The following is a 25,435-nucleotide window of genomic DNA, read 5'->3' as shown; positions in this document are numbered from 1 at the left end:
ATTTTAAGTTTGAAACAAATCCATCAATTAATTACAGAGATAATGTGAAAGTGCATCATGCAAAAACTTTAACCAAAGTGCAAACAAGGAAGGACGCCGATGTCGAGTGGAGGACAGATATCCATACTTCATATAGTCAAGCTAAAAAACTGGCAACAAAGGTTTCCAACTTTTGTCCTGTGTCAATAACCTTTAATATTCTACGTTCTAGTGTGAAGAAAAGTCATGCACATTTCCATTACAAGAGGACAATGATTGCCTTATATTGGTCACTTGAGAACTTAAACTGCCTGGAGTGTGTGCAACTTTAGAAGAGGATCATAATATGCTCCATGTGTTGATAGTCCCATAAAGAAGCATAAGTTGATTACATAATTTAACACAACAGATGACAAACAATTCAAACATTATATGCTTCTTAGGTCTTTAAACCTGAGTAGAAAAACTACACACAGACAATTTGGGCTGGCTTTGGGTGATTTGGAAGGTCTTTTTTACAATTATTATCTGTTTAAAGTGGTTTTGAAAGGTATTTCTATATTTAGATTTAAAGTCCCAAAAAGGTGGGCTAAGCCCCCTACCCTTCTACAACCCAATCTCCCATTCCATTTGAACAAACTTGAGAAAGGACACTAAAATGATGCTGCAGATGAACTTTAACAAATACCCACCAATAATTCATGATAAAACTAAGTTGTTTAACGGTATTTCTAATTTTAGCTCTAGTGGCCCCTTAAGGGGACAAAACGCTCCTATACATGTATATACAAATTTGGGAAAGGACCTTATTTATTCATTTATTTTGTTAGATTTAACATTGCACCGACACAATTATAGGTCATATGGTGACTTTCCAGCTTTGATGGTGGAGGAAGACCTCAAGTGCCCCTCCGTGCATTATTTCATCATGAGTGGGCACATGGGTAGAACCACCGCATTCCGTAAGCCAGCTGGATGGCTTCCTCACATGAAGAATTCAATGCCCCGTGTGATGCTCGAATTCACATCGATGAGGGAAAATGCCTTATAATGATGCAACAGACCAAGAGTGATAAACAAACTTCAAATAGGACCTTATCATGATAATGATGCAACATATCATATCTGATGATGTCCATAAGATGTTCATGAGATCATCAATAGTCCAGGAAAATTAATTCAATGATCAATACAAGAAACTGAATCCCAACAATGAAAGTCCCTGTTCATTTCAGTTGCTTTTAAATCCATAAATTTAAGCTGTAACAAAAGTCATTAATTAGAAATTTTCACATTACATTTTAAATGGAAGAAAAACTTACTGACTTTTCTGTCATACTAAAAGCACATTTTTTTCAAAATTTGTAAATACTCCATCGACAGTCAAGTACCAAAACCATTGCACATTATGTTGTTAGATCATGCAGTCCTAGTCATAGTGGACCATATTTTTAATCGGTTTTGAAAAATGTGTCCAATGTCGTAAACGTTATCTACTTTAAATACTATATAGTGTCACTTCATTAATGTTTCTGTGACAACAAAATTTGGAGAAGGATCTTGAAATACATTTCCATAAATTTTACAAAATAACCTTGAGCTTGAGCTTCTTAAGTATTTACTGTCAGTCTAATGTGATATTCTATCTTGCAAATTTGTCTCTTTAAATATACTTAATACAAAATGAATAGTAACTCTTATATCTTTGTAAGTGCAAAATAGAAACACAATGATTTCCAAACAACAAACTTTACAAATTCAACAGACACAAGCATTATGTTTATTCATTCTTTATGATCCTGTCACTCTCATGTCTTCATGATAGCACGAAATGCACGTATTCAAGCATATTTTTCACATATTTACTCCATGTCAAGCTCAGTTTATAAATACTGTTTCTTTTTTTCTCTTCTTGAAAACAGTAACACCTGGTTTATTTTGTGCATCTGGGTGGTTTGCTAGTTTCGGTGGACATGAGGATACCGGACTTGCCATAATAATTTGTTTTAGGGCATAGAATACCAAATTGTCTTTTTTAGTGAGAAATGTTAATGCTTCGAAGGGGGGCATAAAAAACATGCACATTTCCATAACAAGCTGGCCATAATGGCCCTAGATGGCTCAACTGAGTTTAGGAGCTTAAACAGGTTTGAAGGTCTCTTTACAATGGTTAGCCTCATCCAGCAGTTCATCAGAAGTTGTTAAAAAATATTTCTATATTTAGCTCTTGGGGCCAAGTGTCCCAGTCTGAACAAATTTGGAAGAGGACCTTACAATGATGCTACACTGTTTGGCAAAGATCCATCTAGTGATTCATAGTTGTTTAAAAGTATTTCTATTTTTAGCTCTAGCAGCCCCTTGAAGGGGCAGGGTGCCCCCATTTGTATAAATTTGGGACAGGATCTTACAATGATGCTACAGATGAAGTTTAATAAAGATCATTCAAGCAGTTCGTAAAAAAAAAGTTGTTTATGGGTATTTCTATTTTTAGCTGTAGTGGCCCCTTCAAGAGGCCAAGCACCCTCATTTGAACAAATTTGGGAGAGGGCCTTACATTCATGCTACAGACCAAGTTTGATAAATATCCATCAAGTGGTTCATGAGTTGTTCAAACATATTTCTATGTTTAGCTCTAGTGGCCCCTAAAAGGGGCCAAGCATCCAAATTTGAGAGAGGACTTTACAATAATGCTACAGACAAAGTTTGATGAAGATCCATCAAGCGGTTTACGAGAAGAAGTCATTTGAAGGTATTTCAATTGTTAGCTCTAGTGGGCCTTACGTTCATGCTACAGACCAAGTTTGATAAATATCCATCAAGTGGTTCATGAGAAGTTGTTCAAACATATTTCTATGTTTAGCTCTAGTGGCCCCTAAAAGGCGCCCCCATTTGGACAAATTTCAGAGAGGACTTTACAATAATGCTACAGACAAAGTTTGATGAACATCCATTGAGCGGTTCATGAGAAGAAGTCATTTGAAGGTATTTCAATTGTTAGCTCTAGTGGCCCCTAAACAGGATCAAGCTCCCCCATTTAACAAGTTTGGATCTAGGATCTTATAATGATGCTACAAGTTTGATAAAGATCCAACCAGCAGTTCATGAAAAGAAGTTGTTTAAAGGCATTTCAATTTTAGATTTAGTATCCCCTAAAAGGTACTTGGGTGAGCTAAAAACACAGCAATGTTAACTTTATGTCAACATATTAGCTGGCACAATAAAGAAGCCAAGAAAGTGTGCTATCACATTCAATATACTATTTCATAAAAAGATGCTTCAGAATCACTATCCTATGTTCTGTAAGAATTCTTCTGATACTTGGAGATCATCAATATTCTTGGGAACTACATTTCATAATCAATACACGAAACTGAATCACAACAACAAAGAAAGTCTGTTCATTTCAGTTCAGTTCTTCAGTTCAGCTTTGAAATCCACAAATTTAAGCCGTAATGAAATAGTCATTAAGGCTAAAACCAAATATTTCATCCTTACAAAATTAGAAGATTTTACTTATATTTTTATTGGGAAAAGTCTGCTGACTTTTCTGCCATACTAACAGCACAATTATTTTCACATTCTGTAGATACTTTTACATAACTGATTCCATAGACAGTCAAGTACCGAAACCATAAAACACACAAGTGTGTTGCTAACTAAAAGAACATGCAGAGCCAAGGGTCACTTTATTAATGTTTCTGTGACAACATAAAATTTGGTGAAGAATCTGAACGTTTGAGCTTCTCAAGTATTTACTGTCCCTTTAATAATGTGACATTTTTTCTTGCAAATTTGTCTCCTTAAATGTACTAAAAGTAATACTGAAATTAATATACTTTTCCATGGGACAAACTGAATAATAACTCTTTCATTTTTAAATTAATACATCTATCCTTTGTAAATGCAATACAGACACATAATGATATCTTAACAACAGACATTCCAAATGTTCCACTGACACAAGCATTCTGTGTATTCATTCTCCTCAGAACATTTCACACTTTTGTCTTCATAACAGCTCTAATTTCACTTAATTAAGCATTTCTTTCACATATTTATTCCAAGTCAAGCTCAGTTTATAAACACCGTTTCATCTTTTCTCTTCTTGAACACAGTCACACCCGGTTTATTTTGTGCATCTGGGTGGTTTGCTAGTTCCGGTGGACATGAGGATACCGGACTCGCCATAACCACTTGTTTTAGGTCATAGAACACCAAATTGTCCTCCTTAGTGAGAAATGTTATTGCCACACCAGATTTTCCAGCACGTCCTGTACGACCAATACGATGTGTGTAATCTAAAATAAAGGTATCACAATTTCACTTATTTCAATATAGAGGCTTGTCTCAAAATTAATAACACGTGACTTTAAAAACATGTTAACAATCCGGTATATAACGGTACTAAAAATGTTGACTGATATTATTTAAGTCAAATTATTATGAGTAAGGACAAATCATTCATAAAGAAATGTCAGAAGATTTAATATTTTTCAATGTCTGCAATCACTTACCAAGAAATTTACAGAATGTCCAGGAGTTTAAAGGGACATACTGATATATTTTATCACATGTTTGATGTCAAGGGAGTGAAATAAAGCCATAACATAAATTTGATAATACACCAGTGTAACAAAGCTTTGACATCAACGTCGTTTACAGTATAGGAGACATTGGTCAAATTGACCTGTTAATAATATTTAAAGGAAGTAGGTTTTTTATGGTTTGCTAACATGTGATAACAAGAACTGTCAGTTGACAGCGTGCTCGACTATTCTCAGTGCTTGATAGTATAATATTAGCAATGAGTAAAACTTTAACATTACAATAAGCATATTCTAAGTCGAAAAGGGGCCATAGTTCAGTCAAAATGCTTGATAGAGTTACCTCCTCCTTTTTACAGACTGGGGTCATGATGGTTAACATGCAAAATATCAAAGCCATATCTAAATTGACTTTGAAAATATTTGGGGTGGTACACAAACTTTAACATTTATTCTAAGTCGAAAAGGGGCCATAATTCAGTCAAAATGCTTGATAGAGTTGCCTCCTCCTTTTTACAGACTGGGGTCATGATGGTTAACAAGTATGCAAAATATCAAAGCAATATCTAAATGGGCTTTGAAAATATTTGGGGTGGTACGCAAACTTTAACATTTATTCTAAGTCGAAAAGGGGCCATAATTCAGTCAAAATGCTTGATAGAGTTGCCTCCTCCTTTTTACAGACTGGGGTCATCAGGGATCATCCTAGGTCAAAATTTTTGGGAGAAGTGACTTCTCCTTCCACAGAATTTAGGGAGAAATCGAGGAATTTAAGGAGAAGATTCGGCATAGTATTCAGTTTCCCACCTGTATATATCCACTTTCTACGGGTCTTGCTATAACTTATAAAACAGTAATTATTAAAGGAAATTGAATTTTGCATTATTATTTTCATGAATTTCAAATAAAGTACAAACTGAGCTATGAAAAAGTCGCCTTTAAATTTTATCCGAAATTTACACGTCCGAAACTCGTAAATTTATCAGGTGCACGATTGAAACGCCATGAAAATTTTCATTCATGTTTCGATTCTTGTGCTTTAATAATGCCCGATTCTTGCATCAACTTGTTCAGATTTATACATTTAATTGATTTATTTATTAATCTTTTAAAAATATACCAAACTTGTAGATATTGGCGATCTTTTTACAATATTTTGTACTGCAGTTCAGACGTCCGCGGAATCGTTTATTTTTTTATCCACAGCGCCCGGGCAATTCATTTACAGTAATTGGCCGTATTTGAAATAATTTTTGAAGTTATTTTTAATAAATTCAAGAAATAATATACAATTGATGCATAAGATCATGCACTCGTTAAGTTTATCGGCTTTTTACCGCCGATTGAAGGCTGATCACTACCAAATAGAATGTAAGCCTCCGCAGGTCTAGTCACAAGTAGTCCAAATATAAACAGTACTAATCTTTTTTCCTTTCCTAGTGCATTTTCTCGTCAGCAACGTGCTTACTTTTACCCTACCGCGTTTCAGTATGTATCACTTTGCATTCTAATGAAATCGGCATGTTCCTATCGCATGCTAGATAAAAATGGCGGCGTAAGAATTTAATGTCACGAAAAGAGAAATTGAAAGAAGTGAAAAGTAGTAAATTCAGCAGGTTGTATTTAACTAACTGTAGTTTTCTTATATAAAAGTTAACACCCCCTTTTCTTTTTGTTTTTCTAAAGTAGCGATCTAGTTCTTTATGGGAATATAAGTCTCTGAAAATCTGATATGCTAGAAAATGTCGAAAAACCGTTATGAAGTGGGTGGATTTTATATGAAATAAAGAACAGCTGAATTTAGTGGTGTTCAGCCTTGAAAATTTTCAAAATGGCGGCGGCTTACAATATTATTGATTAACTACAGTGGAATATTAACGCTACGATTGGCTGAAGTTTGACAGGCGAGTAGGCGGGGTTTACCATGGATTTATCGGTAATTTAATCTAGAATATGCATCAAGTTTTACAACTTTAAGTAAACAGATTACAACACTCTGAAAAACTCCGCGATTCGGATTTCACCCGGAAGCGATAATTAGGCGAAGTGGCCGACTTTACAGCGACGATAAATCAAATCGCCTTGTAGGATGATCCCTGGTCATGATGGTAAACAAGTATGCAAAATATCAAAGCAATATCTCAATGGACTTTGAAAATATTTGGGGTGGTACGCAAACTTTAACATCTGTGTGACGCTCACGCTAACACCGACGCCAGGGCGAGTAGGATAGCTCCCCTATTCTTCGAATAGTCGAGCTAATAATAGTACATTTTTGACTTTCAACATTGAATTTATTAAACTTGTTGAATAAATTCAATTAGAAAAGATACACATGCAAATTCCTCTATTTAACTAAGTCTTTAGGTCTCTGTGACCTTGATCTTAAACCTCCTTAAATTTTGTCTGATTCAAGTTTAACTTTGTTTTTCAATTTTTTTTTGTAAAAGCAGTCATACTTTCCAGTTAACCTTAAAAATGACAAGAGTTCCCATATTTGTAAAATAGTGAAAATACTTCAGCCCTGACCAGGAATCACACCCGGGACCTCTCACACCTAAGGAGGACAATCTAACATGCTGTTATTAAACCTTGTCTAACAGCAAAGATTCTGTCAGCAATATGTGAGAACACGTTAGTACAAAGAAACAAAGTTTATTCTATTTCAATAAATGAATTGATTTTTTCAGAGTGTTATACTGCAAAATCACTCATATTAATGGGTGAATACATTTAAAGGATTTTTAATTATAGTTGTGCCAATCCATGAAATTAAAGCAAAGTGAATGAGGGGAGCGATGGTCTAATGGTTAAGATGTCGGCTGCTCAACCCAGGGCTCATTGGTTCAAGTCCCATTGGGGTCACAACCATGCCTTTTCATATGACATCAGTACTGGTTTTCTTAACAAAATAACCTTTAGCCTACTGGCAGCAAGTGAATTTGCCTTTGCGACCAGTGCAGATCAAGATCAGCCTGCACAGCCTGTACAGATGCACTATTCAGTCAGTACATTTTCAGTGGACACCCCTATGTATAAGAAATGGTATTGCCAAAACTGAAAGATGTAACTTTACAGTCCATTTCAGAAATTCAGGTTAAAATCCACAAATTCATATCCCCATGAAATAGCAGCATTTGGCAAAACCTGAAAAATTCATGCACATGGAATTTAGTGCTTTCACAGCGTATAGAAATTAGAATTTTATATATTTTACCATAACAGAACCAGAAATTCCATACCTTCAATATTTTTTGCCATATCATAATTGATAACCAATGACACATCCTTGATGTCAATACCACGACCAGCCACGTCTGTAGCTACCAGGATATCTTTAGTTCCGCCCTTCAAACTGGCGAGAGCAAACTCTCTCTGCTCCTGACCTTTACCACCGTGAAGAGTTGTAGCACTGAACTAGAGGCAAAGATATATAAATGTAGACATACTCTCTTGCTTTTGATCATTCTTAGTTTTCTAGAAGTTTATCTAAATTGTTACTCTTTTGTGATATTCTTTATTCTGTGCTAGTTTAGTGAAGTTTGAAATTCAGTAATGGAAGTTTGCAGTAACAGTCAGAGCTTACTCAAAGTGATAAACAATCATCACATTTCTGGGAAAGTAAATTTTTCATAACAACAAATTTGAACAATTACCCAGTATTGTATAAGCTAATAAGGCCTTTGGTGCAAAAACACACTGACTCACACCGAAACTCCTTTAATTTTCTATGCTTTGATTTTTTTATCTGACACGACATTCCATTCAATCTTTCATAAAGGCAAATATCTATCAACAAAGCACAATTTTCAAAAATTAAAGTTTGTACAAATTATTCCTAAATTGTTCATGAAACTGCATTAGATTTCCAAAGAGTCAGATCAGGTAATTTGTGATCAATTATCTAAAGAAACAAATTTATTTTGCTTGTGAAATAAACCTGCTACATATTACTGCCATGATGTAAAATTAAACAAACTTACTCCCATTTTCTCCAAGGATTTTGCCAGTACATCCACACCTTTCTTCTGGTTGACAAAGATAAGAATTGGTGGTTCTATTCCAGCCTGTAATATCTCCAGCAACTTCTTCCTGCAAACAGATCACACATGTAACAAGAGCTGTCTGTAAGACAGCCAAGCTCGACTATTCGAAATATTGTCCCAGAAGCAGGAAAATATTACCCAACAAGGTTAAATTTCAAAAGAGTTTTAAGTTCAAAAGGGGACATAATTTGACCAAAATGAAGGTCAGAGTTATGGGACTTGCTGCTATCAACTAGTTTTATAACCCCGAAGGCACATGTGAAGTTTCAATTCAATATCTGCATTAGTTTTGGAGATAGTAACTTGCATGTAAAACTTTAACCAGAATTTTCTACGTCCAAAAGGGGGCATCATTTGCTCAAATTACATGTCATAGTTATGGGACTTGACCCAGTGAGGTTGGTAATTGACCTAGAAAAAGAAAAAATAAGTTTCAAAGCTATATACCTTTAAATGATAGCTGTATGTACTTGCATGCAAAAACTTAACCAAGGTGTGACGCCAACGCCGATGCCGACGCCAGGGTGAATAGAACAGCTAGACTATTCTTTGAATAGTCCAGCTAAAAATTCTAAATTACTGGGATGTAAGCTGTACTTTTAAACAATATCTTAGTTATGTAATGCAAGTTAACCTCACAGTGTCCATGGACTTCATACAAGTACACATCATTAATACTTGCTTACTTCTAAGTGTCTATGGACTTCATACTTGTATGCAAGTCATTAACTGTGTCTCACTTGTCTACTTTAACCATCAAGCATCAAAATTATGCATGTAGACTTCTTATCTTTCATAATTTACAAAATTTTACATATGAAAAGATTCAAAATAACTCCCACAACGCAATAAATCTGACATACAGTTAAATCATAAATAATCATGGTAGACTGGCTTTTCTGTATCCCATGGTGTCTCCTAAAACAAAATTTTATCTTCTAAAGATTAAATCCACAAATTGTTATCCCCATAAAACCGTAAGATTTTACAGTATTTTGGGGTTTTTTTTTACCTTTTTTCTTGTTGACCCATCATGTATACAATCTGTTCACAGCGCTCTGTTGGTTTACCAGCAGATCCAATATACACAACTGCCGGTCTTCGTAAATACTTCCTTGCCAATTTTTCAACTGTCGGCGGCATAGTTGCCGTAAACATGACAGTCTGAAAATAAGAGTACAAATGAGCCTCACCATGAAAACCAACATAGTGCAATTGCGACCTGCATGGACCTAGACCAGCCTGCGCATCTGCGCAGTCTGGTCAGCACCCATGCTGTTCGCTTTCAAAGCCTATTGCAATTAGAGAAACTGTTAGCAAACAGCATGGACCCTGACCAGACTTCACGGATGCGCAGGCTGGTCTGGATCCATGCTGGTTGCAAATGCACTATGTTAGTTTTCTCATGGTGTGGGTCAAATGTTTGCTGTAATAATCAGAATGGCTGAATTTTTCTTCGGTTCAAGAACAATGGCCTACCACCTGAGAGATCCCGAGTGTGAATCCCATTGAAAGTTCTTTTTTGAACTGAAGAAGCTGACATACAATCAAAACAATACTCAGACCAGAACTTTCCAGTTCAAGGACAAATTACATGTAGCTCCCTAGGCCAAGTTGTTCGAAACTTTAACCGGCTGTTAAACTAACTGATTGTTAAATTTTTATTTTAACTCTTACATTTGTTTTACCACATCTTCGAAAATGTTGCAATATAACCCTAAAAGTTAATCGACTGTTAGCTTTTAAAATCACCCGTAAAAAATTTGAACAACTGGGCCCTGTTTGAGATGAGGTTTTTTTGGATATGGATTTTTCCTAGGAAGCAAACTTGAGAATGTGTTATCTAATTCTTTTATAAAATTGTGAATGAAACAAGAGCTGTCTCCGTAGGATGACACATGCCCCCGATGGCACTTTGAATGAATAGTTATGGCCGATGTTAAGAGTTTAGGACCTTTGACCTACGGAGCTGGGTCTTGCGCGCGACACATCGTCTTACTGTGTCACACATTCATGCATAGTTATTTTAAAATCCATGCATGAATGACAAAGATATATACCGGACATGCCCATCAATGCACTATCATGAAAAATGATCTTTAACGTCTAAGTGTGACCTTGACCTTTGAGCTACGGACCTGGGTCTTGCGCACTGCACGTCGTCTTACTGTGGTACACATTCATCCCAAGTTATTTGAAAATCCATCCATCGATGACAAAGATATGGACCGGACACGCCCATCAATGCACTATCCTTTAACGTCTAAGTGTGACCTTGACCTTTGAGCTACGGACCTGGGTCTTGCGCACTGCACGTCGTCTTACTGTGGTACAAATTCATGCCAAGTTATTTGAAAATCCATCCATCGATGACAAAGATATGGACCGGACACGCCCATCAATGCACTATCATGAAAAATGACCTTTAACGTCTAAGTGTGACCTTGACCTTTGAGCTACGGACCTTGGTCTTGCGCACTGCACGTCGTCTTACTGTGGTACACATTCATGCCAAGTTATTTGAAAATCCATCCATCGATGACAAAGATATGGACCGGACACCCCCATCAATGCACTATCCTTTAACGTCTAAGTGTGACCTTGACCTTTGAGCTACGGACCTGGGTCTTGCGCACTGCACGTTGTCTTACTGTGGTACACATTCATGCCAAGTTATTTGAAAATCCATCCATCGATGACGAAGATATTGACCGGACACGAAAATTGCGGACGGACCGACAGACTGACAGACCGACAGACAGACAGACGGTTCAAAAACTATATGCCTCCCTTCGGGGGCATAAAAATAGTGAATATTATACGAGTGTCTTTTCATATCAAAATTATTAAACGAGTTGAATAATATAACAAGAGCTGTCAGTGGACAGCGCACTCGACTATTCTCAGTGCTTGATAGTATAATATAAGCTATGATTAAAACTATAACTTCACAATAAGCATATTCTAAGTTGAAAAGGGGCCATAATTCAGTCAAAATGCTTGATAGAGTTGCCTCCTCCTTTTTACAGACTGGGGTCATGATGGTAAACAAGTATGCAAAATATCAAAGCAATATCTCAATGGACTTTGAAAATATTAGGGGTGGTACGCAAACTTTAACATTTGTGTGACGCTCTCGCTAACGCCGAATAGCGAAAAATAGCTTCTTTCTGTTTCCTTTCGTTAACTGAGTAAAATAGAATAAATCATGGATATATTTCTTGAAAAAATACTGGAGCATTTCTTTAAATTTGCTAATGTAAGAATTGCTATATCATTCAGGCTGTATATGAGAGTATATTTTAAACATTTTTAGGAGGGTTTTTTGTCTGTTTCGGGTTTAATGTTGTTTTCAACAGTATTTCATTTATGTAACGGTGGGCAGTCAACATAACCAGTATTCCTGGATTCTGTACCAGTACAAATCTGTTCTCCACAAGTAACTGACAACTTTGCCACATCAATCCGAGGTGGGGGACAAATGTTTATCAAATCACCCCGGAGAATATACGCCTCACCTGGGGATCGAACTCACGATCCCTCAATCTGTAGATCTGCGCTCTCCCTACTGAGCTAAGCGGGCTGGCTCCGGTTTCTTTAAACATACCTGTCTATATTTTTGTGTGGTGTTGAAGTTGGCTAACATTTTTTCATTATCCTCTGCATCGTCTGTGTCAGGTTTCATATTTGTAACGGGGAGATATTCCAGAATGTGCTGCACATCAGGCTCAAAACCCATGTCTATCATACGGTCAGCCTCATCCAATACTGCATAAGTACACTGTGACAGGACAAGGTAGCGGTTCTCTAAAACATCTATAAGACGTCCTGGAGTTGCTATAACAATCTGTAAAAGATTAAACATTAACAACTTACAGAAACCGGTTATTAATTTAAATGGCATACCTGTAGGTAAGACACAGTACCCATACACCTGTTTACCTATCTATGTTTCATCAAACTTGATATTCAAAATTTGTGCCCGTTACCGTACAATTCAAAATGGTCTGTAAATTTGACAAAGAATAACAAGGCACTTAGGTTATTCACCTGTCAAATCATGTCTCCAAATAATCAGTTATACACTAGTCAAAGCAGTTAACATTGGCTGAATTGTGTCATAAATCTGAAGTAATAAGATTTTAAAATATACGACAAGAGAATATGTAGCATTAATTTACCGGAAGACTGGTGATCAAGAATCCTACCAAAAGCTGTCTCATTATAGTGTGGCCACTATTTGAAGTCCTTCCAACCAAAAATAGGTTACAAACAAAAGCTTTAGCAAAATTGAACAAGAGGGCCATAATGGCCCTATATCGCTCACCTGTTATCATTGCACCTAAAAAAAAGGTCAAAAAATCATAATCAAGATCAATCAAAAGAATTATGAGAAACTAGAAGATGCTTTTGCAAAAAAGCGCATGTCTCCCCCAATGCAAAGTGGTTTAGGCAAGAAGTCAATAGGAGTCAGGAGCGAAAGTCAAAGAGACACTGATGGTTGGCTGCAATAGGGATCATCTACTTGGCATGTCCAGTGATCCTGCTAAGTTTCAACACTCTTGGCCTAGTGGTTCTCAAGTCACTGTTAAGGCTCCTGTGACCTTGACCTTTGATCAAGTGACCCCAAAATAAATAGGGGTCATCTACTCTGCATGTCCAATCATGGTATTAAGTTTCAACATTCTAGGTCAAGTGGTTCTCAAATTATTTTCCAGAAATGATTTCACATGACCAGGTCCCTGTGACCTTGACCTTTAATAGACTGACCCAAAAATCAATAGCGGTCATCTACTCTGCATGTTCAATTATCCTATGAAGTTTCAAGATTCTGGATCAAGAGGTTCTCAAGTCATTGATCGGAAATGGTTATCAATGTTCAGGCCCCTGTGACCTTGACCTTTAACAGAGTGACCCCAAAATCGATAGGGGTCATGTACTCTGCATGAGCAATCATCCTATGAAGTTTCAACATTCTGGGTTGAGTGGTTCTCAAGTTACTGACCGGAAATTGTTTTCCATGTTCAGGCTCCTGTGACCTTGACCTTTAATAGAGTGACCCCAAAATTAATTGGGGTCATTTACTCTGTATGTCCAATCATCCTATGAAGTTTTAACATTCTGGGTCAAGAGGTTCTCAAGTTATTGATCAGAAGCGGTTTTCCATGTTCAGGCCCCTGTGACCTTGACCTTTAACAGAGTGACCCCAAAAACAATAGGGGTCATCTACTCTACATGACCAATCATCCTATGAAGTTTCAACATTCTGGGTCAAGTGGTACTCAAGTTATTGATTGGAAATGGTTTTCAATGTTCAGACCCCTGTGACCTTGACCTTTGACGGAGTGACCCCAAAAACAATAAGGGTCATTTACTCTGCATGAACAATCATCCTATTAAGTTTCAACATTCTGGGTCAAGTGGTTCTCTAGTTATTGATCGGAAATGGTTTTCAATGTTCAGGCCCCTGTGACCTTGACCTTTGACGGAGTGACCCCAAAATCAATAGGGGTCATCTACTCTTCATGACCAATCATCCTATCAAGTTTCAACATTCTGGGTCAAGTGGTTCTCTAGTTATTGATCAGAAATCATTTTCAATGTTCAGGCCCCTGTGACCTTGACCTTTGACGGAGTGACCCCAAAATAATAGGGGTCATCTACTCTTCATGACCAATCATCCTATTAAGTTTCAACATTCTGGGTCAAGTGGTTCTCTAGTTATTGCTCGGAAATGGTTTTCAATGTTCAGGCCCCTGTGACCTTGACCTTTGACGGAGTGACCCAAAAATCAATAGGGGTCATCTACTCTTCATGACCAATCATCGTGTGAAGTTTAAACATTCTGGGTCAAGTGGTTCTGTAGTTATTGATCGGAAATGGTTTTCAATGTTCAGGCCCCTGTGACCTTGACCTTTGACGGAGTGACCCCAAAATCAATAGGGGTCATCTACTCTTCATGACCAATCATCCTATTAAGTTTCAACATTCTGGGTCAAGTGGTTCTCTAGTTATTGATCGGAAATGGTTTTCAATGTTCAGGCCCCTGTGACCTTGACCTTTGAAGGAGTGACCCCAAAATCAATAGGGGTCATCTACTCTTCATGACCAATCATCGTGTGAAGTTTCAACATTCTGGGTCAAGTGGTTCTGTAGTTATTGATCGGAAATGGTTTTCAATGTTCAGGCCCCTTTGTCCTTGACCTTTGACAGAGTGACCCCAAAAACAATAGGGGTCGTCTACTCCAGCAGCCCTACAACCCTATAAAGTTTGAAGGTTCTAGGTCAAATGGTTCTCCAGTTATTGCTCGGAAATGAAGTGTGACGTACGGACGGACGGACGGACGGAAGGACGGACGGACAGACGGACGGACGGACAGGGCAAAAACAATATGTCTCCTGGGGGAGACATAAATATAGTTGAAATTTTCTTAAAGTACTTCAAATAAAATTATTTTCAAATCAGGCCAGTAGTTTCATACAAGGTTTTCTATAAAGCCATATGGGAAAATGAGCCCCTCCCCCAGGCGGCCACATTTTCAATGAATCAAAATTATCTGAAGGAATTTGGTAGAGGGTCACCCAAGAAACATTTGTGTAAAATTATTTTGAAAACGGACCAGCAGTTTCTGACAAAAAGATTTTCAAAGTTCTATATAGGCATATAGGGAAAATAAGCAAATCCCCTTGGGGGCCATGTTTTTCGCTGAATCAAAATTATTTGAAGGAATATAGTAGAGGATCACCCAAGGAACACTAGTCTTGTGTAAATTGTTTTGAAATCAGTTTTCTATATAGCCATAAGTCCAAAGGACAGGAACAACAAAGGGAAGAAATTTAACCAAAACGAAAACAAAAATTCTTACAAGGTACAGACATGTTAAAATACACCTACAAATTGGAGGTACCATCCATGTTGTACCACAGAAAAGTGCTCTCGGATTTTCCCTACGGCCAATAATAAAAAAGTTACTAAATAAGCTATTTATAGTAACATAAAAGGGAAGTAATTAAACAAGAGCTGTCACAGGAGACAGCGCGCTCGACTATTTCGATGCTGAATAGTGAAACTGGGCTTATCTGAGGAAACTGGAGCTGTCACTGGAGTGTTTAATGACTCCAATTGCGGATGAAGATATTGCACAATAGCCTGAGTCTATGTCAAAAATATCAACTTAAAGTAATAAGAGAGGTAAAGATAAAATGTATCAAAACACTATTTAAGTATATCCTAAGCAAAAAGGGGCATAATTCATTACATATTGGTGCCATAGTTATGCAGCTTGTGTCATATAGTGTGGGTGATGATGCTGAACAACTATTTAAAGTTTGAATCAAATCCATTCAGTAATAACAGAGACAGAGTGAAAGTGCATCAAAACTTTAACCTCAAATTCTAAGTAAAAAGGGAGAATAATTAATGAAAAATTGGTGCCAGAGTTATGCACCTTGCGTCATATGGTGTGGGTGATGATGTTGAACAACTATTTTAAGTTTGAATCAAATCCATTCAGTAATAACAGAGACAGAGTGAAAGTGCATCAAAACTTTAACCTAAAATTCTAAGTAAAAAGGGGAAATAATTCATGAAAAATTGGTCCCAGAGTTATGCACCTTGTGTCATATGATAAGGGTAATGATGTTGAACAATTGTTTAAGTCTGAATCAGATCCATTCAGTAATAACAGAGATAGAGTGAAAGTGCATAAAGCTTTAACCTGAAATTCTAAGTAAAAAGGGGAATAATTCATGAAAAATGTGCCAGAGTTATGCATCTTGTGTCATATGATGTGGGTGATGATGCTGAACAACTATTTTAAGTCTGAATCAAATCCATTCAGTAATAACAGAGATAGAGTGAAAGTGCATCAAAACTTTAACCTGAAAATTTAAGTGAAAAGGGGGGATAATTCATAAAATATTGGTGGCAGAGTTATGACCTTATGTCAGATGATGTGGATGATGATGAGGAATAAGTATTTCAAGTTTTAATCAAATCCATCAAGTAACTAGAGATGCTTTTGAGAAAAGCGCATGTCTCCCACAACTGCCCCTATGAAAAATGTTAGTTTCTCTAGATGTTTTAGACCAGTGGATCCAATTAGATGGTCTGGATGAGTGGATCCAATCAGTAATTCAAGGGCCATAAATCAAAAGTGCCTGGGCGGATTTGGCTAGTTATCGAACTTGGGTAAGGTCTTATGGCCAAACACATTTTGTTCAAGTTTGGTGAAAATCGGATGAGAAATGTTCGACTTAGAGTGCGGACAAGCTTTGTGACAGACACAGACACAGACACAGACACAGACTGGAGTAAATCAATATGTCTCCCACACCACTGTGTGGTGGGATACATAATTACAGAGATAAGTTGAAAAAAGAGAAAGTGCACCAAAACTTTAACCAAGGTGGGGACGCAGAAAGACGCCGACACTGACGCCGGGGCGGGTAGGATAGCTCTCCTTATACTTCGTATAGTCGAGCTAAAAACAATTCTTTAAGTGAATAAAAGAAGGATCTGCCAAATAGAAACAGAGCACTGCAATGCAATGCGAATGCAGAGCAATATACACACAAAACAAAGTCATATGACCTTTGACCCCTAAGTGTGACCTTGACCTTGAAGTGAGCCATCTGAAACATGCGCTCTGCACGTCATTTCGATGAGGAGAACATTTGTGTCAGGTTTCTTTGAAATCCTTCAAGGGGTTCAAGTGTTACAGAGCGGAAGGGAAATTGCTAACCAACAGACAGACAGACGGACACCGAGGCGATAACATAATACGCCCCTTCGGGCGTATAAAAAGGAATTGAGATCTTATGGTGATACAAGTTGTGTGCAAGTTTGGTTGAAATCAATCATAAATGAAGCTGCTATTGTGCAGACAAGGTCAAAATAGATAATTCTGGTCCTATCAGGGGCCATAACTCTGGAACCCATAATGGAATCTGGCCAGTTCAACAAAGGAACCAAGATCTTGTGATGATACTAGTTGTGTGCAAGTTTGGTTAAAATCAAATCACAAATGAAGCTGCTATTGTGCAGACAAGGTCAAAATAGCTCATTTTGGCCCTTTCAGGGGCCATAACTCTGGAACCCATCAAGGGATTTGGCCGGTTCAAGAAAGGAACTGGGATCTTATAGTGACACAAGTTTTGTGCAAGTTTTGTTTAATTCAATTCATAAATGAAGCTGCTATGGTGCAGACAAGGTCAAAATAGCTAATTTTGGCCTTTTCAGGGGCCATAACTCTGGAACCCATGATAGGATCTGGCCTGTTCAAGAAAGGAACCAAGATCTTATGGTGATACAAGTTGTGTGCAAGTTTGGTTAAAATAAAATCATAAATGAAACCACTATCGTGCAGACACAAAATTGTGGACGGACGACGGACGAAGGGCGATCACAAAAGCTCACCCTGTCTCACTACGTGACAGGTGAGCTAAAAAGGGGCACAATTTTGCCAAAATGTTAGCCAGAGTTATGAAACCATCCACACAAGTTCATCTCATGATGCCAACGATATGTGGAGAATCAGAAAACCTTTGCTTGATTAGATACTGAGAAACATGCTTATATTCAAAACTTTCACAAAATTTCTTTGATAAAAAGGGGCATAATTTAAACAAAATAAAAGCTTGAGTTATGAAACTTGTCCTGTGAGGTCATTTCATGATGCCTAAGTCATGTCTTAAGTTTGAAAACATCTGGCCTCCTAGTTTCTCTGAAACATGCTTACATGCAAAACTTTTATCAAAATTTCCAAGTTAAAATGGGACATAATTTTGACGAAATAAATGCTAGTGTTATGTAACTTGTCTTGTGTGGTCAATGTATGATGCTGAATATATGCTTTATGTTTGAAAGCATTGGACTTCATAGTTTTATTAAAGAAACCTGCTTACATGCAAAACTTTTGTGAAGCAGACGTCGATGAAAGGGTGACAACAAAAGCTTTAGGATTCAAAAAATTAACGACACAAAGAGAACCTCATAAATTGCAGCCTACCTCACAACCCTGCCGGAGTTTGAACCCTTGCTCCTCCCTTGATATACCACCAATAACTGCCACAGTCCGGATCCCGATTGCTTTTCCAAACTTGATAGTCTCTTCTTCAATCTGCTGAGCCAATTCACGAGTGGGTGCCAAAATTATAGCATACGGACCTTTATCTATGATATCTATTTTCCTACAAATAAAGTATGTATAATACATTAAATTCAGCTGAAAACAGTTTTTTGCATTCAACCTGTCAAACTGAAGCTGATGTAAGATCTTAAGTAAACAAGAGCACCGAGGGTGCCACTGCTCATCTGCAAGTGCTGGTCGGTATATAAGAAGAGTTATAGTTCAGAATTTCTAAGTACAAAAAGGGCCGTAATTCTGATAAAATGCATATCAGAGTTATGGTTCTTGAAATACATAGTCCCCTAATGATGAAAAACAAGTGTGCAAAGTTTCAAAGCTGTAGCTCTTATAGTTTTTGAGAAAAGGTGACCTAAAACAAAAACAAGAGGGCCATGAAGGCCTTGTATCGCTTACCTGACCTATTGACCTAAAGACTATCAGGATTAACATTCTGACCAAGTTTCATTAAGATATGGTATAAATGTGTCCTCTAAAGTGTTAACTAGCTTTTTTTTAATTTGACCTAGTGACCTATTTTTTGACCTGACATGACCCAGATTCAAACTGGACCTTGAAATCATTAAGATTACCATTCTGACCAAGTTTCATGAAGATACAGTCATAAATGTGGCCTCTAGAGTGTTAACAAGCTTTTCCTTTGATCTGACCTAGTGACCTAGTTTTTGACCCCACTTGACCCAGATCTGAATTTGACCTATAGATCATCAAAATTAACATTCTGACCTAGTTTCATTAAGATATGGTCATAAATGTGGCCTCTACAGTATAAACTAGCTTTTCCTTTGATTTGACCTGGTGACCTAGTTTCTGATCCTACATGACCCAGATTCAAACTGGACCTTGAGAATATCAAGATTACCATTTTGACCAAGTTTCATAAAGATAAAGTCATAAATGTGGCCTCTACAGTGTTAACAAGCTTTACCTTTGATTTGACTCGGTGACCTACTTTTTGACCTGACATGACCCAGGTTCGAACTTGACCTAAAGATTATCAAGATTAACATTCTGACCAAGTTTCATAAAGATACAGTAATAAATGTGGCCTCTAGAGTGTTAACAAGCTTTTCCTTTGATTTGACCTAGTGACCTAGTTTTTGACCCCACCTGACCCAGATTCAAACTTGACCTATACAGCCTCAAGACTAACATTCTGACTAAGCTTCATTAACATATGGTCATAAATGTGGCCTCTACAGTGTAAACTAGCTTTTCCTTTGATCTGACCTGGTGACCTAGTTTTTGATCCCACATGACCCAGTTTCAAACTGGACCTTGAGATCATCAAGATTAACATTCTGTCCAAGTTTCATGAAGATATAGTCATAAATGTGGTCTCTAGAGTGTTAACAAGCTTTTCCTTTCATTTGACCTGCTGACCTAGTTTTTGACCCCAGATGACCCAATATCAAACTTGTCCAAGACTTTATTTAGGGTAACATTCTGATTGGGCCCAAATTGTGACCTCTAGAGTGTTAACAAGCTTTTTCTTTGATTTGACCTGGTGACCTAGTTTTTGACCCCAGATGACCCAATATCAAACTCATCCAAGATTTTATTGACGGTTACATTCTGACCAAGTTTCATTAAGATTGGGCTAAAAATGTATCCTCTAGAGTGTTAACAAGCTTTTCCTTTGATTTGACCTGATGACCTAGTTTTTAACCCCAGATGACCCAATATCGAACTCGTCCAAGGTTTTATTGAGAGTAACATTCTGACCAAGTTTCATTAAGACTGGGCCAAAACTGTGACCTCTAGAGTGTTAACAAGCTTTTCCTTTGATTTGACCTAGTGACCTAGTTTTTGACCCAAGATGACCCAATATCGAACTCATCCAAGATTTAATTGAGGGTAACATTCTGACCAAGTTTCATTAAGATTGGCTCAAATATGTGACCTCTAGAGTGACGCCGACGAAGACGACTGACGACGGACAACGGACACAGGGCGATCACAAAAGCTCACCTTTGAGCACTTCATGCTCAGGTGAGCTAACAAGAGTGCCAGAATGTCACAATATACGCCCGTCACAGCAAATTTCTTTACTCTAGCACCTGTATTTGCAAATGGAATTTTAATTTTGTGGTTGTTTAGTAATCATTGTAAGTCTATTGTTTTTCTAAGTCCACAAAAAAACTCCTTACCAGGTAGAAATACCTAAAAATACACCTAAAATTGGAAAGTAACATCTATGTTGTACCACAGAAAAGTGGTCTTGGTTTTTCCCTACGGTCCATTATAAAAAAGTTACAATATAAGTTATTTATAGTAACAACTAAGGGAAGTTAATCTTAAAAAAAAAAAAAAAAAAAAAAAAAAAAAAAAAAACCAAGAGAGCCATGATGGCCCTATATCGATCACCTGTTATCATTGCACTTGAGGACAAGAAGGTCCTCAGAAAAAATATCTAAGTCCAAAGGACAGGAACAACTAAGGGAAGAAATTAAACCAAAAAGAAAAAAAATTCTTACAAATTACAGATATGTCAAAATACACCTAAAAATTGGAGGTACCATCCATGTTGTATCACAGAAAAGTGGTCTTGGTTTTTCCCTACGGACAATAATAAAAAAGTTACTAAAAACAAGCTATTTATAGTAACGTAAAAGGGAAGTAATTAAAAAAAAAAATGATTGTAAGTTAACAAAAGAAGGATCTGCTAAATAATTCTGTTGACATAAATGAAATTTCAGATCAGTATCTTCATTAGTTACGGAGATATACCCATTTTAATTTGAAATAAAGGGAGGTAATTTGACATAAAATCAGTCCATAGTTATCTACCCTCATTGGCTCAGTCCAACTCATGACAATAATGAAATTTCAAATAAGTCCTACACGTACTTACTGATATAAATCCATTTTGATTACAATCAGGGGAGGTAATCAGATATAAAATAACTCTGGAACCTACGAATGGGTCTGATTTGTCATGGAATCCAAGATTTATTGTTGTTGAAGATATTTTGGAAGTTTGTATCAAATAAAACAATAAATGAAGTCTCTATATGGCTGCAAAAGCCAAAATAGCAAATTTTGGACCTTTAAGGGGCCATAACTCTAGAACCCGTGAAGGAATCTAGCCAGTTCAAGAAAGGAACCAATATCTTGTAGTGATACAAGTTTTGTGCAAGTTTGGTTAAAATCAAATCATAAATGAAGCTGCTATTGTGCAGACAAGGTCAAAATAGCTAATTTTGGCCTTTTCAGGGGCCATAACTCTGGAATCCATTATGGGATCTGGCCGGTTCAACAAAGGAACTGAGATCTTATGGTGACACAAGTTTTGTGCAAGTTTTATTAAATTCAAATCATAAATGAAGCTGCTATTGTGCAGACAAGGTCAAAATAGCTAATTCTGGCCGTTTCAGGGGCCATCACTCTGGAACCCATAATGGAATCTGGCCAGTTCGAGAAAGGAACCAAGATCATATGGTGACACAAGTTGTGTGCAAGTTTGGTTAAAACAAGAGGGTCATGATGACCCTGGATCGCTCACCAGAGTAATATGTTTCAAATGTCAAACTGATGATTTTCAGAAATTTTTTGGAAAATTTTCCAATGTACAATCAAGTAACCCCTGGGGCGGGGCCAATTTTACCCCGGGGGTCATGATTTGAATAAAGTTTGTAGAAGTCGACTAGGCAATATTACACATCGAATATCTAAGATCTAGGCCTTCTGGTTTATTTTAAGCAAATTTATGAAGATTTCCCAATGTACAATAAAGTAAACCCTGGGGCTGGGTCAATTTGACCCTGGGGGGTCAAGATTTGAACAAATTTTGTAGAGGTCCACTAGGCAATGCTACATGTCGAATATCTAAGCTCTAGGCCTTCTGGTTTATTTTTAGAAAATATTGAAGATTTTGTTATGTACAATCAAGTAACCCCATGGGGCGGGGCCAATTTGACCCTGGGGGTCATGATTTGAAGAAATTTTGTAGAGGTCCACTAGGCAATGCTACATGTCAAATATCTAAGACCTAGGCCTTTTGGTTTATTTTTAGAAATTTTTTGAAGATTTTCCTATGTAAAATCAAGTGACCCCTGGGGCGGGGTCAATTTTGACCCTGGGGTCATGATTTGAATAAATGTTGTAGAGGTCCACTAGGCAATGCTACATGTGAAATATCTAAGCTCTAGGCCTTCTGGTTTATTTTAAGAAAATTTTTGAAGATTTTCATATGTAAAATCAAGCGACCCCTAGGGCGGGGTCAATTTTGACCCCGGGGTCATGATTGAACAACTTTAGTAGAGGTCCACTAGGCAATGCTACATGTCAAATATCTAAGCTCTTGGGCTTCTGCTTTTTGAGAAGAAGATTTTTTAAGGTTTTCCTATGTAAAATCAAGTGACCCCTGGGGCGGGGTCAATTTTGACCCCGGGGGTCTGATCTGAACAAATTTTGTAGAGGTCCACTAGGCAATGCTACATGTGAAATATCTAAGACCTAGGCCTTCTGCTTTATTTTAGAAATTTTTTGAAGATTTTCCTATGTAAAATCAAGTGACCCCTGGGGCGGGGTCAATTTTGACCCCGGGGTCATGATTTGAACAACTTTAGTAGAGGTCCATTAGGCAATGCTACATGTCAAATATCTAAGGTCTAGGGCTTCTGGTTTTCGAGAAGAAGATTTTTTAAGATTTTTCTATGTAAAATCAAGTGACCCCTGGGGCGGGGTCAATTTTGACCCCGGGGTCATGATTTGAACAAACTTGGTAGAGGTCCACTAGGCAATGCTTCACACCAAATATCTAAGCTCTAGGGCTTCTGGTTTTTGAGAAGAAGATTTTTAAAGTTTTTCCTTTCGGTTGCCATGGCAACCAGAGTTCTGCATGGAATTCAATTCTTTGAACAATTTTTAGAGAAGACCATCCAAGGAACATCCCTGTGAAGTTTCATCAAAATTGGCCTGTTGGTTTAGGAGGAGATGTTGTTTAAAGGAAAGTGTGGACGGACGGACGGACGACGGACGGACGGACGACGGACGGACGGACGGACGGACGGACGGACGGACGCCGGACGGTGAGCGATCACAATAGCTCACCCTGAGCACTTTGTGCTCTGGTGAGCTAATAAAATCATAAATAAAGCTGCTATTGTGCAGACAAGGTCAAAATAGTTAATTCTGGCCCTTTCAGGGGCCATAACTCTGGAACCCATAATGGAATCTGACCAGTTCAAGAAAGGAACCAAGATCTTATGGTGATACAAGTTGTGTGCCAGTTTGGTAAACATCAAATTATAAATAAAGCTCCTATTGTGCAGACAAGGTCAAAATAGCTAATTTTGGCCCTTTCAGGGGCCATAACTCTGGAACCCATAATGGGATCTGGCCAGTTCAAGAAAGGAACCAAGATCTCATGGTGATATAAGTTGTGTGCAAGTTTGGTTAAAATAAAATCATAAATGAAACCACTATCGTGCAGACACGAAACTGTTGACGCACGCACGGACTGACGATGGACGAAGGGTGATCATAAAAGCTCACCTTGTCACTATGTGACAGGTGAGCTAAAAATCCCAAAAAAATTGTAAGTCCACATAAGAATCTTTACCAGGTAGAGATTGGTCAAAATACAACTCAAAATTGGATGTAGCATGCATGTTGTACTACAGAAAAGTGGTCTCGATCTTTCCCTACGACTAGTAATGAAAAAGTTACAATATAAGCTATTTATAGTAACAACAAAGGGAAGTAATTCTAAAGAAGGGAACTGCGCATGACACTTCGTCTCATGATGGTGTATAATTGTGCCAAGTTACATCAAAATCCCTCCATGCATGAAGAAGAATTGCTTCGGACAAAGTCATTCTTGTATCTGACCTTTGGCCTCTAAGTGTGACCTTGACCTTAGACCTAGGGACCTGTTTCTTGCGCACGACACTCCGTCTCGTGGTGGTGAACATTTGTGCCAAGTTATATCAAAATCCCTCTATGCATGAAGAAGAAATGCTCCGGACAAGGTTTTCATTCTTGTATCCTTTGACCTCTAAGTGTGACCTTGACCTTAGACCTAGGACCTGGTTCATGCGCACGACACTCTGCCTCGTGGTGGTGAACATTTGTGCCAAGTTATATCAAAATCCCTCTATGCATGAAGAAGAAATGCTCCGGACAAAGTTTTCATTCTTGTATCCTTTGACCTCTAAGCGTGACCTTGACCTTAAACCTAGAGACCTGGTTCTTATGCATGACACTCCGTCTCATGATGATGAACAATTGTGCCAACTTTCATCAAAATCCCTCCATGCATGAAGAAGATATGCTCCGGACAGTCATTCTTGAATTTGACTTTTGACCTCTAAGTGTGACCTTGACCTTAGACCTAGGGACCTGCTTCTTGCGCATGACACTCCATCTCATAATGGTGAACAACTGTGCCAAGTTTCATCAAAATCACTCTATGCATGTAGAAGAAATGCTATGGACAAAGTCTGTGGACGCCGCCCGCCGCGCATCCGCCCGCCAGGGGCGTTCCCATAATACGTCCCGTTTTTCAAACGGGCGTATAAAAACTCAAATTTTCTAAGTATAAAAAGGGCCATAATTCTGACAAAATGCTTATAAGAGTTATGGGTCTTGGACTACATAATTGACTAATGATGATTAACAAGTGTGCAAAGTTTCAAAGCTGTAACTCTTATAGTTTTTGAGAAACGGTGGACCTAAACAAAAATTTTAACCAAGAAACTTAAATTTTCTAAGT

The 25,435-nt window shown here is 37.7% G+C and overlaps 1 protein-coding gene across 1 annotated transcript in view; it reads right to left on the bottom strand.

Annotated features, from left to right (window-relative positions):
- Positions 1 to 3,211: 3,211 nt before the first annotated feature.
- The window catches only part of LOC123531299 (probable ATP-dependent RNA helicase DDX23), a 39,904-nt gene continuing 17,680 nt past the window's right edge, over positions 3,212 to 25,435 (bottom strand). Inside the window, exons 10-15 of the mRNA XM_053517764.1 lie at positions 18,580 to 18,760; positions 12,177 to 12,416; positions 9,582 to 9,733; positions 8,507 to 8,615; positions 7,766 to 7,940; positions 3,212 to 4,277 (exon numbers count right to left, since the gene is read on the bottom strand). Of these exons, the coding sequence (XP_053373739.1) occupies positions 4,051 to 4,277; positions 7,766 to 7,940; positions 8,507 to 8,615; positions 9,582 to 9,733; positions 12,177 to 12,416; positions 18,580 to 18,760 (1,084 nt within the window). The 3' untranslated portion in view covers positions 3,212 to 4,050. The remainder of the gene's footprint in view (positions 4,278 to 7,765; positions 7,941 to 8,506; positions 8,616 to 9,581; positions 9,734 to 12,176; positions 12,417 to 18,579; positions 18,761 to 25,435) is intronic.

Source organism: Mercenaria mercenaria, chromosome 11, assembly GCF_021730395.1.
Source record: "Mercenaria mercenaria strain notata chromosome 11, MADL_Memer_1, whole genome shotgun sequence".
In the NCBI taxonomy this organism is placed as follows: domain Eukaryota; kingdom Metazoa; phylum Mollusca; class Bivalvia; order Venerida; family Veneridae; genus Mercenaria; species Mercenaria mercenaria.
The sequence above is the reverse complement of the archived record's forward strand: the minus strand, read 5'-3'. Positions and strand labels throughout refer to the sequence as shown.